Raw genomic sequence first — 17,179 nt, 5'->3', positions numbered from 1 at the left:
CTTTGTGCAATCTGGTCAAGTGGAAGGTGTCCCTGCCCACGGCAGGGGGTTGGAAGATCTTTAAGGTTCCTTCTAACCCAAACCATTCTATGATTCTATGAATTTACTTTTCTAGTTACTTTTGATTGCAGACAGTTAAAACACGTTTGGATTCTCTGCCACCCTGATGTACAAGAGGAAAACACAGAGTAAACTGAAGCACTACAAAATTCATTTTGTGAGGGGACCAGGGCTAAACTCCTCTCTCCAGCTTTTAAAATGCTATGTGCCTCTTCTGATTGCTGCAACAGCCACTTTGACAGTTAGATAAGCATGTAAATATGTGAACAGTTGTTGAGCTGCTCAGATTAACAATGTCTGAACTAGCCTTCTTTCACCTAAGGAATCAGAGCTCTGAGAAAGTGGTAATGAGTCCTTTGTATTCTTCAGCCAAAGCTCTTCCCAGTCCTGGAGAAATCTAAGTGCTAGTAACATTCCAAGTAAAAGATAAAGAAGCCTGCCTCCAGGCAAAAATACTCTATGTTAGGCTGTTCCCTCTCCTACACATAAGACAATAGAATATGGTTATTGTATATAAGGAACAGCTATTCAGTATTTGAAATGGAGGAATAAATATGTGTTTATAATCTGATCCTTACAAATTCAAAACAGAGCAGCCTAAGACTTAAAAGAGGTGAGGGAAGCATCCTGCAGAGATTATGCAGCTTGCCAGGAGAGTGACAGTGAGATTTTCATCATAGTTATGTTGAATAAATCCTGAAAAACTCTGTTGATTGAACTAACCTTGATGTTATGTGTGCAAACCAAATTGTATTTTTAAAATATTCTTTAAAAAAAGATCCTTATGTGTATATGGAAAAAAGATCACATAAATTATATTCTTCTGTGTTTATGCAGTGCATTTCATGCAGAAATAGTAGTACTTAATAAAACACAGAGCACTTGCCTATTTTCCTGCAGTTCCAGTGAAACTAAGGTACAGTAACAACAGCAGGTTTGCTGTGTACTCAGAGATCCAATTAATGTTTGTCTGCTGACCCATTTGTACCAGAAAGGCCAGTGCAAAGAAGCAGATAGCTGTGAACACGGATTTCCTCATTCTGCCACTGTGGTTCACATCCCCAAAAAGACCTTCAGTGCAGGAAATGTTCCATGACCATGTTTTGGCCATTTGAGTATGAGGTGCTGCACTGGGGCTACTTGTTGAGAGGGGCCAAATGCAGAGGCACTGAAGAAAAGAGAGTAGATAGGGAATCTCTGTCTCACAGGCAGTGAGGGACATCGTGAGCACAAGTTTCATGGTGACCTGAGATAAAACATGCTCCGTTTTTTTCCAGAATTTTTCCTATCTATCAAACTTTCCTCAGTACCTGTAAAAGCCTTTGCACACTTTGCCTCAGAAAGGCAGGAAACCTGTCAGCACCTTTAACTCAGTTCTACGTATTCCAGACTTGCTCCTAGGGCAGCTTCAGGGCTGGGTATCTAAACTGAGCCCAGAGAGCCAGCAGCACATGGGGGAATAAACTGCTATTGCAAATTGACTGTTTCAAGGTCAAAACCACCAACTGCTGAAAGGAGACTTTCTTACAGTGGTAAAAAAGTTTTTATCATTGTCACATCAAGTAGGGTAAAACACAAATATTCTAGAGCTACTTCTCACCAGAACTCTAGGTCCTGATTGATCATCTCATGAAAATACAGGAATCTCAGACAGAGAACACCTTTTCAGTGCAGGGTTAGCTTCTAGAGGTCAGCTAGGATTATTTTAAACAATTTTTGTGGCTGGAGGTCCTTGGAGAATTGCAGCACAGCATAGGGGACCAAATGGATTTCCTTCCTACTAAAAATTCTTTTGCCTAATTTCTTCCCTCTGCTTTTGTTTCCACTCTACTCGAATGTGTCACCTCAAGGTCTGATCTGAAGTCCATTGAACTAAATAGATTTGGAACCTGGCCCAAACACCTACTCTGTGTGGCACAGGAAGAAGGCAGTTTCCTCTTTCATCTTCTGTCTCATATTTCTACCATATTCCTTAGCATTTCTAGAGAGAAGGACTATATCACAGTCAGTAACTGCATCTGTTCTCATAGAAGACTGAGTCCAAAAATTATGGAAGTTAATAGAAATCTGTTGACTACAGTAGAAAGTGGATCAAGCTTCAGTCCATGTGCATTTAGCCTTTTCCCTCAGTCATGCATCACAATCCAAATTATTACAAATCTGTTTTGTAAATTTGTAATATTACAAATTAAAATGACGTGTTAAAGTTCCTTCAAAGAACAACCAAAGCTGTGCAATGATGTTGTCTTTAAAGTAGTGGTGGAGGCTGATAATAAATGTGGATGGAAAAGTTGTTCACCATCCAAAAACTCCAAACACCAGCTCTAAATAAAATCCATATGTGCCTCTTGGAGGTGCAGGTGTCAACGATATTAAGCCACAAAATGCTTTACATTAAAATAACTTTAAGGACCAGGTTAAGCTCTAAAAACTCCAGGGTAATTCGGAGTTAATCACCATAGCTAGTCTTTAATATGGTCAGTCTGTAGAAAGTGTATGAAATTCATTGCTTGAAGGAACTAGTAGCACCTTATCTAGACACTATGAACTTCCATCCAGATTCAAGGCAAAGACGTAGTTTCGGTTTAAACATTCAAAAAGCTGTTGCTTGTGTTTTAGCTTTCTAGGGCTGAAGTCAAGCTCTTCACATCATTTTAATATATTTTCTGCAGCTTAATTTCCTGTGTTTTCTTTTATAGTTGCATAAAAAATTGCCTATCAATTGCCCAGCAACTCTGAAGGGCTCATAAAACACTTTCTAGGTTGCTCTAGTTTAATTCCTGCTCTCAAGTTAAAATATTATATGAATCCACCAATCACTCTACCACCACAGAAACAAATTAAATGAAGCTTTGGTGCATTCTGAATCCTCTCTGAAGTCTCTTTGAAGGTCTTGGAAGTTATCTTGGAAAAATTCTGAGCAGCTTATCCTATGCTATCATGTCAGTCCAAAGAATTAAAGTTCTGTCATCCATGTGGGAAGATATGTATTTTTTCACATATATTTTGGATGGTGATATACAGATAGATTTTAAATTCTTTTTTATGATCAAAAAAGCATAATGGAAACAAGCAATAACTTCAATCTGGCTGTGATAGCAAACATTCCTTGTGAAGATAGTGACAAAACCAACTCAAATTATCTAAGCACATATCAATAAGAAAAAATTAGACATCTCCCTGGAATGCCTATACCATTATATTTCTAAACCAAATTTACTTCCAAATAAATAATTAATTTTAACTATCTGACAGCTACCCATTGTTAGGACTCTCACTTGCTGAACATGAGAAGGGTAGGTGGTAGCAAGAAGAGCTGAACAGAGAATGGAAGAGCTGCGCACAGTGTCCCTTCCTCTATCCCAAAAATGTTCATGAATGAAAGGGTGAGAAGACTAGAACTGAGAGTCTGGGAGTCCTGGTGTGTGAGCTGGGTAGAACCCAAAGCCTCTTCACCAAGTGGTTTAATGTATGTGCATTCTGCAATGGAAAAATCACTCCACCAGAGCATTCCAACAGCCAGGGTTGAAGATTTTGGTTGCAAGATTCAGTGCAAGATGTGCTGCACTATACATGTTTGTATTTACTTATAAATATATAAATCCTGTCTGTCAGATCAACAGGTGCTGTACATGCCCTGCACCTTGCAATGCTGAGTCTTTATCTACACTGCAGTGTGCAGGCTGTCACCTGGACTAGCTCAGTTACTGGCTGAAGGTAGCACTGAGCTCATGGCAGGCACATTTTTCCTGCTTCTTCTGCGAGTTTTGCAGTGCAATGAGTTCTGCACTGTCCCAGGATCTAAAATAGCTAGTTCAAAGATTCAGGTATTACTGGGCCATGCTGCAGTCTACCATGCAGACAGAGCCTCACTCATTTTTAGGTGACGTTCTCAGCCCACTGTTGTGAGATGCCTCATCTGGTATATCTATAGGTGACACCTGGCATTTCTGTACCTAAAGAGGAACAAAAGTACACCAGAAAAGTGGTTTGGATTTGATAAAGAAAAACCACAGTACTAAAGGAGCTTAAACTTGAGCATGTTACTAATACTGAATGTTCTTGGAAGGCAGTGTGTTTAGTTGGGGCAGCAAGCTTAGAAAACACTGGAGCCAGATGGGCTGATTCATACATCAGTGTGCAGCCTTATCTGCTGAGAAATCAAACCAGCAAGTGGAATGTGGAAACCCTTTCTGAATCCTGCAATTGTGATTTTTTGTTTCTGATGTAAGCTTTTCTTAGGTTTACATATTTGATCTTTAACTAGACTCTAAATACTTTGATTTATAATTGTTGAATGTAGAAATTATACAATCTACAATAAATGTTCCAGCTTTAAAGGCACTGTCCATAGAAGTGCCATAAAAGACAGCTACAGCTAAATCCTCAAAGAATTTTTACATTAAGTTTATTTTCATGACAGGAGGCAGAAGCTCTGAAGTCCACTCTAAGTCAAGAGCTGATCCAGAGCTGAGAATGATGGTGAATTCTCTCCCTAACTACAAATCATCTCTCCTCGGACGATGTCTGGAGCATCCTGAGGTGGAAGGAAGGAGATCAAGCTCAGAAGCATGTGATGTCCTTTGAGTCTCACTAGTGTGTAAAAAGAGTCTCAATTCATGTGACCCTACATTTTTGGTTACATACATGTGATGATACGAAGAATACAGTCCAGATGGTAAAATACTTTTCAGAGCTGCAAAAGGAAGGAATATCTAGATCTGTATAAGAAACAAGGTCTGGATTTTGCCAATGCTACAAAGAATAGGTTTAAAAAAAGAAAGGTTAGCAGGGAATCTGTGGTAGAAGCTGGTGAACCACTGATGGAAGTAGAAGATGCTTCATAACATATGTCTGAAAACTACTTAAGACTCATGATGTCTGGTGCCAGGGAGACAGGATACAAACACTGAATCTCTTTGTGTCAGTGAGTCCAGTGTCACTATGGATGCAGAAGACATTAATTCCAGGGGGAGAGCAGTGCCAGCTTTTCTCAAAGGAATCCTTTCAACAGCTCCTTCACTTAGGTAGCTAAGAAGTTCAATGTTCAATGAAAGATGCTGCCTCCTGGCATTACCTCTGCTTCATTAAATAAGGAGACAGTGATTTGTACAGTTACACTCTACAAGGCCTGCAGAGAGGCAAGAGAAGAGCCCCAGGTCACTCTGACTAGCATTACTCATTTCTGTAATGCAGCTTGAGAAATGGAGGGGAAACATATGTGACACAATATAATGAGCATTTATGAGAGAAATTCACATGGATGGCCAATGGCCAGAGCTCTCACACGTTCCATTAAAAAATAACCAGGAAAACCAGAGAAGTGAATTTCCTGCATATCATGGGATGTTGCACAAAAGACATTGTATGCCGGACGCATAGGAATGGAAAGTTGGCACAAGATCTGCAAGAATGCTTGAGATACCTATTCAGATCAGGCATGAACAATTACCACTGAAGACAGAGCACCAAATATTATACACATAATTGCTGCAGAAAGCAAAATGTAAATAACCCCTGAAATCACAGGAGACTCCTGGTTCTCTGTTACCTAACATTGTTACAGATTCAATCAGGGGAAAACCAGACCTTAGTGAGACTCACATTTTTAATGAGATAGTGCACAGCTAGCAATGTAATGGCCCATCATTTGTAGTAGATTGATTACAAATACACCTTAGGAGCAGCTAAGAGAAGATAAAAGATCACAATTCAAGAAAGGCTCATTCTGATAATTTTCCATATTTATCAGTTTAAACATGGAGTACAAAATTCCAGCTGAAGACTATGAATAGAAAAAACTTAACTTGATAAAATGGATATGAGAGTTTACATGGGGCCTTACTCTTCCTTACTAGATCACTGTAGAATGTTTAAAAATCTTCATAGGTATCATGACATTTACAAGCTCATGAACAGAAAAAAACCAAGAGTTCATTGCCAAGGAGCACTTGAAGCAAAACCAATCAATCTAGAAGCATTTACGTTTCTATAGTAAATATGATACAGAGATACTAAAAAAATAGAAAAGGTTCCTGACTGCAAATGCCAATTATTGAGTAGGATTTCTGTGATTTAACTTAAACTGTCAAAAAGTAAGCATCCAGTTTTCCTGTGTTCCCCCCAATAATCAGTGGAGAGTGACAGGCATCTCCAGGGAAAAAAGTCTTCTCATTCTGGGTGACAGGATGAATCACCCTCATAGCTGTAAAGGGTATCTAGATTATTGTCTTCCCAAGTGAAGCTTAGATTAGCTAGAAAAACAGACCAGATTTTGGGCACACCAGCACACCAGTCCTTCTTTTGATCTGGAAACAAAAGAGGGGTTTGTGTTCCCAGCACCTTACTATTTTACTAAGTTCTAGTTTGCCAAAGAAAGCATTTTGCCTTAGAAATTTTCTTTCTTACATAGTAGACCATTATAGAGAAAACTCCAATGAATGTTTGAAGAAAACCACTGGATGTTCCAACTCCAAAGAGTTGGATTTAAAGTTGAATGGGCTCAATGTCATCCTAAGACACAAAAGCAGCATCACAGCATCAGATGAGTTATGAGCTCGAAATGGTTCTTCCTTGTCACTGGTTAAAAAAAGATTCTAGACACCTAGATCAGATATTGATACACATATCTGATAGAGAGGGTATACAATTGTCAGGGCAGGTGAATCCAACCCAAAACTGGTATGTGGATACCATTTATTATCCAGTGCAGTGAACACATCCATCCCACCTGAACAGCAACTTTCTTGTGCACTCTTCTCCCTCTGCCATTGTGCACTTACTGCCTCCTGCTGACAAGCCGTGCTCAGGGAATAGCTGTTTTCCTCAGACAATTAAACTCTCTGGAAAAAGCCAAATAAAACCCCTTTCTATGATGCTGCATGAATACTCTTTTATAAATGGAAATGTGGGGTGCCACTAAGACAGACATTTAGGGAAAAGCTCCAGTCAAATCTCCCAGCCATTAGGCCATGTCGGGAATGCTGGAACAGGCTTGTGAAAGATCCTGCTTAGTCTCTTTCATACAGTGGCTCTTAATAATGAGCATATAATAAATGTACAGTCTGGAGAATTTACTATACAGTATCCAATTGGATTTATATAGTCATAAACTTCTACAGCACTGCTTCTATGATTTACAACAGTCTCTACTAATTATGAAGCTATGCCTGGACCTGAGATGTGAAAGGTAAATGTTACCACAGCAACACTATACAAATGCACATTTGCCAAAGCCATTTTGAATTGCTTATTAACAGACAGCCATTGCAAATAACCACATATTTTGGTCTGCTCTGTTGGAAAACACCAAAACCAGAAGCCTAGGAAGTTTGTGGGATGGTGTTTTATTGTGATAGAGTTTAGAGACAAGGAGTCTGGAATGGACAGTCAATGAAAGGACTGCTACTTTCTGCCTGGATTGTAGGGGATTGGACTTGGTAGCTTACCTGATCCCTTCACAAATCTATACTTCTGATTTCCTAAACAGAAAACACCATGGGAAATACTGTAACTTACTGTAGGACAAGCCTCTCATGACCTAAATGGATACAGGAGGATGTTTACTTCAGAGAAGTTTTCCAGCACAAATATTTAATTTTGTTGTTACTCAGCATTTTAAATAACTACTTCAGAAAGGACTATTTGTCACTATAGGAATTACCTGGGCATCGTGGGCAGCACAGCTGTGGTACATGCACAGGGGAAGCACAGTGTAGACTTGGGCATCTTATTCTGCTGCACAAAACATTTCCATTCTGCAGATGGAACATAGTACATAGTATTTTAATGAAATGTGCTGTCTTACAAATTTCTGTGTTCTCTATTCTACATCCAAACTTTTTTTTTTTAAAAAGCCTTTTTACAACGTTCTGGTTTCACTCACACCAAGATATGCTCAGATACTACCACTGCCCTTGAATTTATGCTGGAGGTCAAAAATCCTTAAAATCTTAAAACTGGAGGAAGTGTCTAACAATGGATAGCAACAATCTCCATTTCTCCTTTTCTTTCCAGCTGTCATTTTCTTTTGAGCAGATTATGCTTAGGAATTGCATTTCCAAAACTAAGACATGGATAAATGGTAGATCTCTGAGATATCCCCTACTGAGGGTTAGTTCAAGACCACAAGAGACAATAGCATCTGTAATTGTTCCTGAAAACTGTGGAGAGCCTTTTGTTTTCCTTTTATTGCTTTCCCAGTAGACAAAAAAAACCAGATGGTAAGTAGCCATTTTTCTAAGAAATATGAGTTAAGTCTTGGGAATAGGGTTCATTATTCATGTCATTAACATAATATTCTATTTGACCACAACTAAGTTTGATTTATAATTAAAACACAGGGAATTTTCATTCTCCGGTGTCTGTAACCAGAAAAGACTATCCATTTCAAATTCCCATTTCCCATCTATAATTCATCCTCTTAATTTACCTCTGAGTTGCTCATATATATAACAAGAAAGATCTTTCAGCATCAACATTGATACTAAGTTATGACTGTAGTTTTAGGTGGTGTCAGAACTAAACCCACTTTATTTTCATATACCTTCTGGAGCACTGAAATGTTTTCAGTGGATGTGCAGACTTCCCTAGACAGCAGATGTATAGGCTTTTCTATTCATCCCTTTCAAAATAATTCATTGACAAATATCTGCAGACCACAGGCTGGAATCCTACTGTTAGATCATTGCTAGCCACAAACTACAGTTGTGCATCTGCTTTGGAAAGAGACACTAAAAATTATTATCACCATCTGTTTCCAATAAGAACTGAAATGAAATATACTGATTTTGTACAAGAGGAGCAAATTTTAGACTGTAGGATATTCAGAGAATAGGGACTATCCCTGGTCTGCACAGCTGCTTGCCCAGCAGACGTGGGAGCCTGTGAAGCACTGCTGCAGAAGAAAGGCTGGCACTCCCTGTTGACCTGTCTCCATGTTGCTGACTTGTCCTATTCTGTGACCTCACTCTTTTTCATTTTAAGTCCTGTGGAATCTCCTGAGGTGAATGTTTACTTTCTGTGCATGGTCAGCTGTAAAAATAAAATAAATGATAAAAATAAATGATAAAAATGCTAAAATTCTGCTGGCCAACTTTGCTGCTCCACGCTGCCAGCCAGACTCCACTGTCTGCTGCAGGGCTTAGTGAGACTGATCTTACACCTGCATTCACAGTGAGAGTTGGGAGCACAGCCCCACTGACCAGAGCAGGACTCAAGTGCTGGTCAGTCTCTCTAAGCCAGGGCCAAGGTCACATTTCTGCATCAGGTACCAAAGAGTGTTGATGCATCTCTCTCCTGAAGTTGGGCTATCAGTGCTGAGTGTGGAGAGCATTTAGCCTGAGGTCTGCAGATATGACTACAAACACAAGCAAAAGCAAAAAACTGCTGTATTTTAGGGAGTAAAATTATGATCTGACAAATTGTGAGTGCTCTATTTTACTTGACAGTAACAGTCAACAGGCTCCTGTTGACTGAACTGGGGAGGAGGAGGGGTTGTAAAAGGAAGGGGGAATAGGGTGAGAACACTGAATTATGTTTTGTTTTATTCTGGTTTAAGTATGTAAATTATAACTTGTAAAAATACAATACTATATACACACACAAAAACAGGAAAGCTTTTTTTTTTTTTTTTTTAATGCCAGGCTGTATAACTTGGCCTTTGTTTAGTTAATTTGCCTTACCTTTTTCTTAAACATCAGAAGTGTGTGTGCTGGGGGGATGGACAGACAGACTGTTTAGAGACAGAGCAGAGATCTGTCGGCTGCCTGGCTGATGTGACCTGTTTTGCACAGACATCACATGGGTCACAATGTCTGTGGCCAGTAGACATTTTGATACACTGGACATAAAGACCCCTGGGGATTTTTTTGCTTTTCTCTGCAGTGTGAGGGAATCAGTTGCTGCATCAGGCTCTCTACAGATCCTCTGCCTACCTGCCAGGGAATCATGTGTGGTTTACACTTAGATCTCTCTGACTTGCTATCTGTGGCACACTTTACTTTCATCTTTTACGCTGTCATATTTGGTTTGTGGTCTGTGCTTGTGCTATGTCATGATATGTTTTCTAATGCCTTTATTTTGTTAAAATTATAAATTTCCTGAAGGAAACTTCATGAAACTTCAGGAGCTTTCATCGTAGGTCAGTGCTCTGAGGGCATGATTTTGGCTGGGGGAAAGCTCAAATGAATGGTTGGATGCTGCAATTGTTATTTGCAATCTTCTTTCTATAGAAGATAGAACAAGAGTCACATTGAAGAGATCAGCATCCTCACTGCTGAAATTATCCCAGGTTACATTTGGTGTACCCTCATGGTACACCAAAGGTAAAACATAGCAAAAAAGGGAGTAAAGTCCAATCCACTTCTGAGCCTGCATGTACTGGAAACTACCATAAGCAGTCTCCTTCTTTACTAAACCTGCTGCCCTGAACTATCACTTTGTCTTCTGCACCCAAGTTAAAAAATAAAACAGACTCTGCTCATAGTGTGTGGGTGTGTCTGGGTCCCAGCACTGTTGTTGTCTAGAGGAGCCGACCAGGCACTTTCCCAACCCTCCAAACTGTCCAACATCTCTCTAAAAATCATCGAGCATTTATTTGTATCCAGATCTCTAGGATTACCAGTTAATTTTTTCCCCACCCAAGACACATTCTTCCAGTGATTTAATGAGTGTTTTACTCCACACAAACTCTGAGGGAGTTTTCAACTTGGCATATACATCAGCAAAAGTTGAGTGGAAACTCCTTTTTGCTCTAAACAAAGACTTTTCCTTTCCTTCCCACTACATTGTTTTTTCTCTCACAGCTGCATGCTGCAGCTAAACTTGTGGGACTACTGTTTGTGCATCTCTGCACTGAATTGTAGTAGCAGATTCCCTCAGAGCAAATGCTGCACAGGGGCCCAATATTTTACACTTGCAGGGAGGGAATATAGCGAGGATTACTTTATTCTGCATTAAATATAGCAGACAGAACTCAGCATCTGGAGTGTCTCATGTGTTAGTGATTAAGATCCCTCACTGTTTATTTTAAAGTACTCTAACGGACATAAACTGCCCTCATTTTTGTGCCTCCTCCCAGCTGTATATGACATACTATGGGGATCTCTGACTGCTGTGTTTTTGCATCAGCCATCAACTGATGGGAGCCCTTTCATGTTCTATCCAATTCTCTCTGCTCCCCATAACCTTTTCTCATGTTTCATCATCTCATTCTTCTTTGACTGACTTTTACTAACAGTGATATCTAAGCCTGGTCCTTCAGCACTTTAGGGCAGCAGATGCTTTGCCTGGAAGATGTTGGCAGTGTACATAGATCAAAGTACCAAATTCAGCATAATCATCTATATTGGTGGAACTGCGAGGATTATACTTAGGTAGTGGGGCCTGATCAGTCGAGATGCAATGCCCAGTATCCAAAAAGCTTCTGGCTAATTAAGGAGCTGTTTTGTCTATACTATGCAAGTATTTTTTGCCAGTATTGGCCTTCTCTGTTAATATTTTCCTTTCACTACGATCACCTGCCTCTATTTCCTGGAGCATGACCAGGACCCACTAGTGAAAACAGGTTTGGGCTTTATCAATTGTAGCTACATGAGAAAGGATTGTAGTCAGTGAAGCAAGCAGGAGTTGTAGGATCAATAACTCAGCAGTCCTACCTCTGAACAAAGACAATTAACGCAGTAAACAAGGCCATACGGTTCTAGATAAGGATGCCATCTTTCTCCTACATGGTATTTCTTATCTTGAAACACACAGTATGTATCTGAATCTGTAAAACAGTAAAGAATTGAAAGAGCTATGAATGAAAATTTCCATTCCATGTTTATGAAGTATATTTAGATGTGCAGAGTTCTCTGTAAACTGCTTTTTATTTTCCTGGAGAAAAAGACACAGCAGAAAGACCCTTAATTCCACAAGCTGTTTTTTCTAAACTTCCAAACCAAAATAAATGACATGGCCTCCCATTTTTCCAAAATTGCAACTCCTGAAATGATGATTAAATGGCTTTCATACAGGTGAGTTTCACCTGTTTAGGTAAGAAAATTTAAGTGCCTGATCACTCAGACAGGCTTATAAAAAACAAAACCTCTTCACTGCAAAACCAAAGCAATTAGTCCAACTCATGAAAATCCCAGGCTGTACCACAGAGAGATGTTGAAATAATTTATGCATCAGCTTTCAAAATATTTAAGATGTTTTGTTCACTAAGTACTTCTGATCCTGCAGTTACAGACTTGCAGAAATCCACATACAGGTCAGACATTATTGTCCTGTCCCTTCCTGTCACACTATGCTTTCACATTGAAACCTCAGATCTCTACAATAAAAGGGTGTTTCTCATGTGTTTCCATGTGGGAATTTCCTTCTGTTCTCTTAATGATATCCAAGTTCAGATTAATTGATTACCTACAGTATAGATGATACTTCAGGATATCTTAACAAAATACCCATCTTCCATGTGCTAATCCAAGCCAGGGACAGTCTTCACATTTACTGGGCTAGAAGAAAGTAGCCAGAGCTAGGGACTGTTAGTAGAAGCTGTGATCTGCTTTCCCTTCACACAGGAGCATGACAAATGAAACACAGGATGCAAAAAAGCAGACAGCTGGAGTTTGGCAATTTCTCACTGCTCTTTCTTTGAACAAGGTTGCTGCACATGGTTTTCCTGTGAGTGAGTTCAATGGGGCAGAGGGCCTTTCTGGAACTCACTCTCATTTGTTTTCCCCCCATCTTCCTTGGAAGCAGAACCTGCTGATACTGAGGCTAAAATTTTTTAAGGGCAAATGATGTCTTTTGTAAGAAGGAGGCCAAAACCCAACCTGTGCAGGTAGGGAGAGCATTCCAGAGACCTAGTAACAAGGCTGAAGCAGTCAATAACTCCTAGACTTATTTGGGTAGCTATTCCTCCTTGCCATGATTTCTGAAATATGTTAACATCTCCCACAGATGACAGGCTTTGCAGAAATGCTTCCTTTATTTTGTTTGCATTCTTTTCAATTCTTCTCATCAAGGTTTTGACAGTTTTTTTAAGAGGCTGTTAATTTTCTCAAAGGATGTTGAGAATCTAATCCAGTTCATGTGAGGTAGTTTTTACAACACAACAGAAAGTCTTGGACAAGCTTTACACTAGCTGAAAACTTCAGCACAATAGTCTTACACATGGGACAGATCCAGATAATCTGTCAGATGTTTACAGAGGTTACTAAATAGAATTAAGCACACTCTTGACTCAGATATTTGAAATAAAACAGATTCTCCAACTGATGCGTTGCGTTCTTTATGATGCACTATAACCTGTACAGCTTTAGGAAAATGTACCCCAAATGTGGGTGTGGCCTGATTCTACTAAATACAGGATTAGAAGGAGGAGAATGTTAGAAGGTTTAGGACATTCTTTTCTGAACCACATCTGAAAATAGAAGGAAAATGGCCAATTTAGGTGAATGTGACAGCTTTGTTTGAAGTCTACTTACGTTTTACTTGTTCTAGTTTACCTCCATCTATGAAAAGGAGACAGAGCACACCAAAAAAGATAAAATGAAAATCCTCCAATATCCACTTTCTTTCCATCTTTATCATCAACAGGAAAAGAAAGAGCCTCCAAGAAGAGAATGTTGAGCTGTTGGGAAAAAATATTAAATTAATTATAGTAAAATCTTGTAAGATAATTATTTCATCCAGCACACAGAAATCCTAAACTGCAAAAAAAAAAAAAAAAAAAAAAAAAAAAAAAAAAAAAAAAAAAAAATCTGTATCATGCATCTTCCTTTCACAGAAACAGCTTTGCCTTCAGATCATTTAATTTTTGGAAAAGGGGCCACATTCCTATTCCTGAAAGCTGAAAGCTGGATATTCCTTCTAAAAATGTCCTTGTTTTATTTCAAAGCAATCTGGCAAGTAAGCAATCTAAATTCTTAAAACTTCTCTTTCCCAAGAAACTAGTTTGGGATACGTTTTTGTAGAGCATCACTTTTAGATGTATCTGTGGTGTCAGTTGCAACATGTTTGCTTCATGCTAAAGTTAACCTTGGGTGTCCCTGGAGTACAGGTCCTGCACTGTGGAAATCCCTGCTCAGGGTGAGCCACTGGCCCTGCTGCAGCCAGTGGGAGTTTTCCTTACCACATCTAATAGGCTTCCAGCACAATTCAGCTCGCCCCTCTCCCCACCACTATTGTTCTGGTACTGTGTATAATTAATTTTTCTAGTGTTAACCCTTCTGCTGCCTTGATAGCTGAGAGCAGAGTGGGGGAATGACTTGTCATCTTCATTCCTGTAGATCCTTAATGTCAAAATCCTGCATGTGGGGCAAAGCTTAATTTATTCTTCTCTGTGTGCTGCAGAGCTGGTATTGTACTTGCTGCATGTGTGATTCTGTTTATCTTTTTCTGGGTTTTAATAAGTGAATTATTTTACGGAAATAATTAACTAATTAACTGAAGTAGATTTTTTTTTAATACAGCCAACTTAAGATTCTACTATTTTGCTGCTCCAATGTTTATAAGCATTCATTGCAAAAGTGTTATCTTCCCAGAGTGCACTTGTCCATAACTTACAATGCTGGAAAGATTTGGGTGTGATTTTAAAAGCCTTGATATGGATTCACTATTAGTTTTATAGAAGCTTAAAAACCCAAAAAGAGTCACTATTGGAAAAATAGCAGTCTGTTTTGTAAATTAATTTGGCCTCTTCAGATTTCATGTAAATAACAGAACTGTATATAAATATGTTCAAACTTACAGATCATCAAGGCAAAAATAATGATTTCTATGTGAATAAGTGGTGGATAACTTAAAGAAACTAAACAGTAACTTAAGAAGCCCATAAAATGAAGATCTTCCTATTAAGACTATTGAGACCTAGGATACTGTAACAAAGGGTGTGTGATCTGATTTTATCAGCAGCTTCAAGAATTCTCTGTATTTCCAAACCACAACCACAATGGACATCTTCCTTAACTAACTAAACCTGTGTCACTGCTCTGTACTCAGTAAGCTCATTCAAAACAATGCAAATTGCCTCTGAAAATGTTTAAAGAAATCCCTTCTTTAAAGCACAGTGCCTATTCAGTAACTAAACATAACTTTCCATTTATTTTGCAAGTTGAGAATAATGTTTCAATTTCAGAATAAGAGTTTAAGTAATTTTTCCCTTTCCACATATTCAAATCACATAGGACATTTTTCAAGCCAAACATCCTTTTAAAAACCTGTTTAACATTAAAACCTCATAATTTAGTCCCAGGACATCATGCATGCATTCAGAACAACAGTAGCACATCACTGGGACTAGCAGAAATGTGAATGTTTAAATATTTCAGCCTTCTTAGGGATTGCTTAAGCAAACAATAATTATAAATGGCGCACAGTTATCCTTTGTGCAGCACCGTATCTGTTGGCTAGGTTGGTTAGTTGGAATAGAAAGACTGGGAAATCCACCCATTTTAAATGTCAAGTCTTCAAAAGGAAGAACATTACAAAACTTTGACTGCTTGCTTTTAGAAATGCTGCACAGTAATGTGAGATGGAGGAGTTAATAACAGAAATGGGATGGAGACTTTTGATGTCTTTCTTAATTCTCTTTAATTTCTGTATTGTTGTTACTCCAAATATAAACACATACTTTTCACTATTAGGACACTCCCTTTATTTCCCCAAAGGGCAATGTCCTAAAAATATTCCTGGATTTAAATAATCTCAGTTAGTATTAACCTGTTAATTATTGGTGTATTTTCTGCATTGTAGAAACAATTAAAGTCATCCACATCTTACATGAATTACTTAGTGAAGTAAAGCAGAAGGGGCTCTGTTTAACGCCTCGCCCTCCAAAGAGCCCGGTTTGGTAGCTACAAGAGGCAGTGTCCGGCTTCGCCACGTTTTACGATTAGAAAAAAAAAACCTAAAAATCCAAAAATGGCAGCGCCGAGGGCAGCTGGCAAAGGCTGCGGGGCGCGGGGCTGCGGTGATGCAGCGGCGGGGACAGCTCAGCCCCGACGGCCGCGCTCCCTCTACCACCGGCAGCGCGAACCCTCTCCCTCCGCTCTTCCCGAGGCTTTATCCCTGCGGCGCGTCCGCCCGCTGCCGTCGGGAGGTGGCCGGAGGCGGGCGGCTCTCCCGCTGCGCCGCGCCCGCGGGCTCCGGCTCTCGCTGCTCCGACAGAACAGCCGCCCCTTGGTCGCCGGCCCGGGGAGCGCCCGCCGCCCCGCCCGGGGCCGGGAGGGGAGCTCGGCTCGGGGCTGCCCTCCTGGCCGGGGCCGGGCCAGGTGCCGGCGCTGCCCCGAGGGGGCGGCGGGACAAGGACCGGCGAAGCGGGACGGACGGAACGCCCGGGAGGCGTCGAGTCGCCGCGCTGGGCTGTCTGTGCCGCGGCCTCGGGAGTAGCTCCGGCAGCGGGACCGCGCCTTCCCGGGGCCTCGTGTCGGACAGCAAAGCTCACAAACCTGGGGCAGGGCTGGAGGCCGCTCCGCTCCGCTCGGACACCGCCGCGAACTGCGCTCGGGCTGGGGCACCCGCGCGGCTCCGCGCTCCGCTCCGCCGGGTACGGGGAGGTCCGGCCAGGCGGCTCCGCTGCTCACTCACGTTGCCATGATCTTCTCCCGCGGCTCTTAGGTGTCCCCTTCGATTGGGTAGTGGAGGGGCAAGCAGGGGAGGGACGGGGTGCTGCCGCCGCCGCCGCCAGCCCTCGACCCCCGAGTGATGGACGGGAGCGGAGAGGGAGGGATCCGCCGCTGCGGGGTGGGCGCTCCGGAAGGTCCCGGGCTGGGGCACCTGCCACCGCCTCCCGCCCCGGCGAGGAGCGCAGCGAGGCCCCGCGGCCGGAGGATGCTCGGCGGCGGGTCCTGCCCCGCAGCCCCGCCGGCAGCGAGCGGCGACGGGAGGCGGGGTGAGCAGGTCCCAGGTCCGCCTCCGCCCCGGCCCCCTCCTCGCCCGCGCCCCGCGCCCGCCGCCCGGCACAGCGGCGTGACTGACACGGCTGGGGTGGAGCCGCTCCGCCATGGGGGGCCGCGGAGAGGGGCGACGCCGGACGCGGGGCTCGGAGCCCGCCCGCCCTTCGGGCTGCCCTCCCGCCCGCGGAACCAGCTGCGGCCCGCCGGACCCGCGCCCGGCCGGTGCGGCCATG

The 17,179-nt window shown here is 41.6% G+C and overlaps 1 protein-coding gene across 2 annotated transcripts in view; it reads right to left on the bottom strand.

Annotated features, from left to right (window-relative positions):
* Nucleotides 1–16,882, bottom strand: part of CHRDL1 (chordin like 1) — a 38,149-nt gene extending 21,267 nt beyond the window's left edge. For both annotated transcript variants that reach the window (XM_053989923.1, XM_053989924.1), the window contains exons 1-4: nucleotides 16,500–16,882; nucleotides 13,536–13,681; nucleotides 11,718–11,830; nucleotides 7,724–7,817 (exon numbers count right to left, since the gene is read on the bottom strand). In XM_053989923.1, coding sequence (XP_053845898.1) covers nucleotides 7,724–7,817; nucleotides 11,718–11,830; nucleotides 13,536–13,641 — 313 coding nt within the window. In that variant the 5' untranslated portion in view covers nucleotides 13,642–13,681; nucleotides 16,500–16,882. The remainder of the gene's footprint in view (nucleotides 1–7,723; nucleotides 7,818–11,717; nucleotides 11,831–13,535; nucleotides 13,682–16,499) is intronic.
* Between the last annotated feature and the right edge of the window lie 297 nt (nucleotides 16,883–17,179).

This window comes from Vidua macroura, chromosome 14 (assembly GCF_024509145.1).
Source record: "Vidua macroura isolate BioBank_ID:100142 chromosome 14, ASM2450914v1, whole genome shotgun sequence".
Lineage (NCBI taxonomy): Eukaryota > Metazoa > Chordata > Aves > Passeriformes > Viduidae > Vidua > Vidua macroura.
This window is presented reverse-complemented; position numbering and strand designations above follow the sequence as displayed.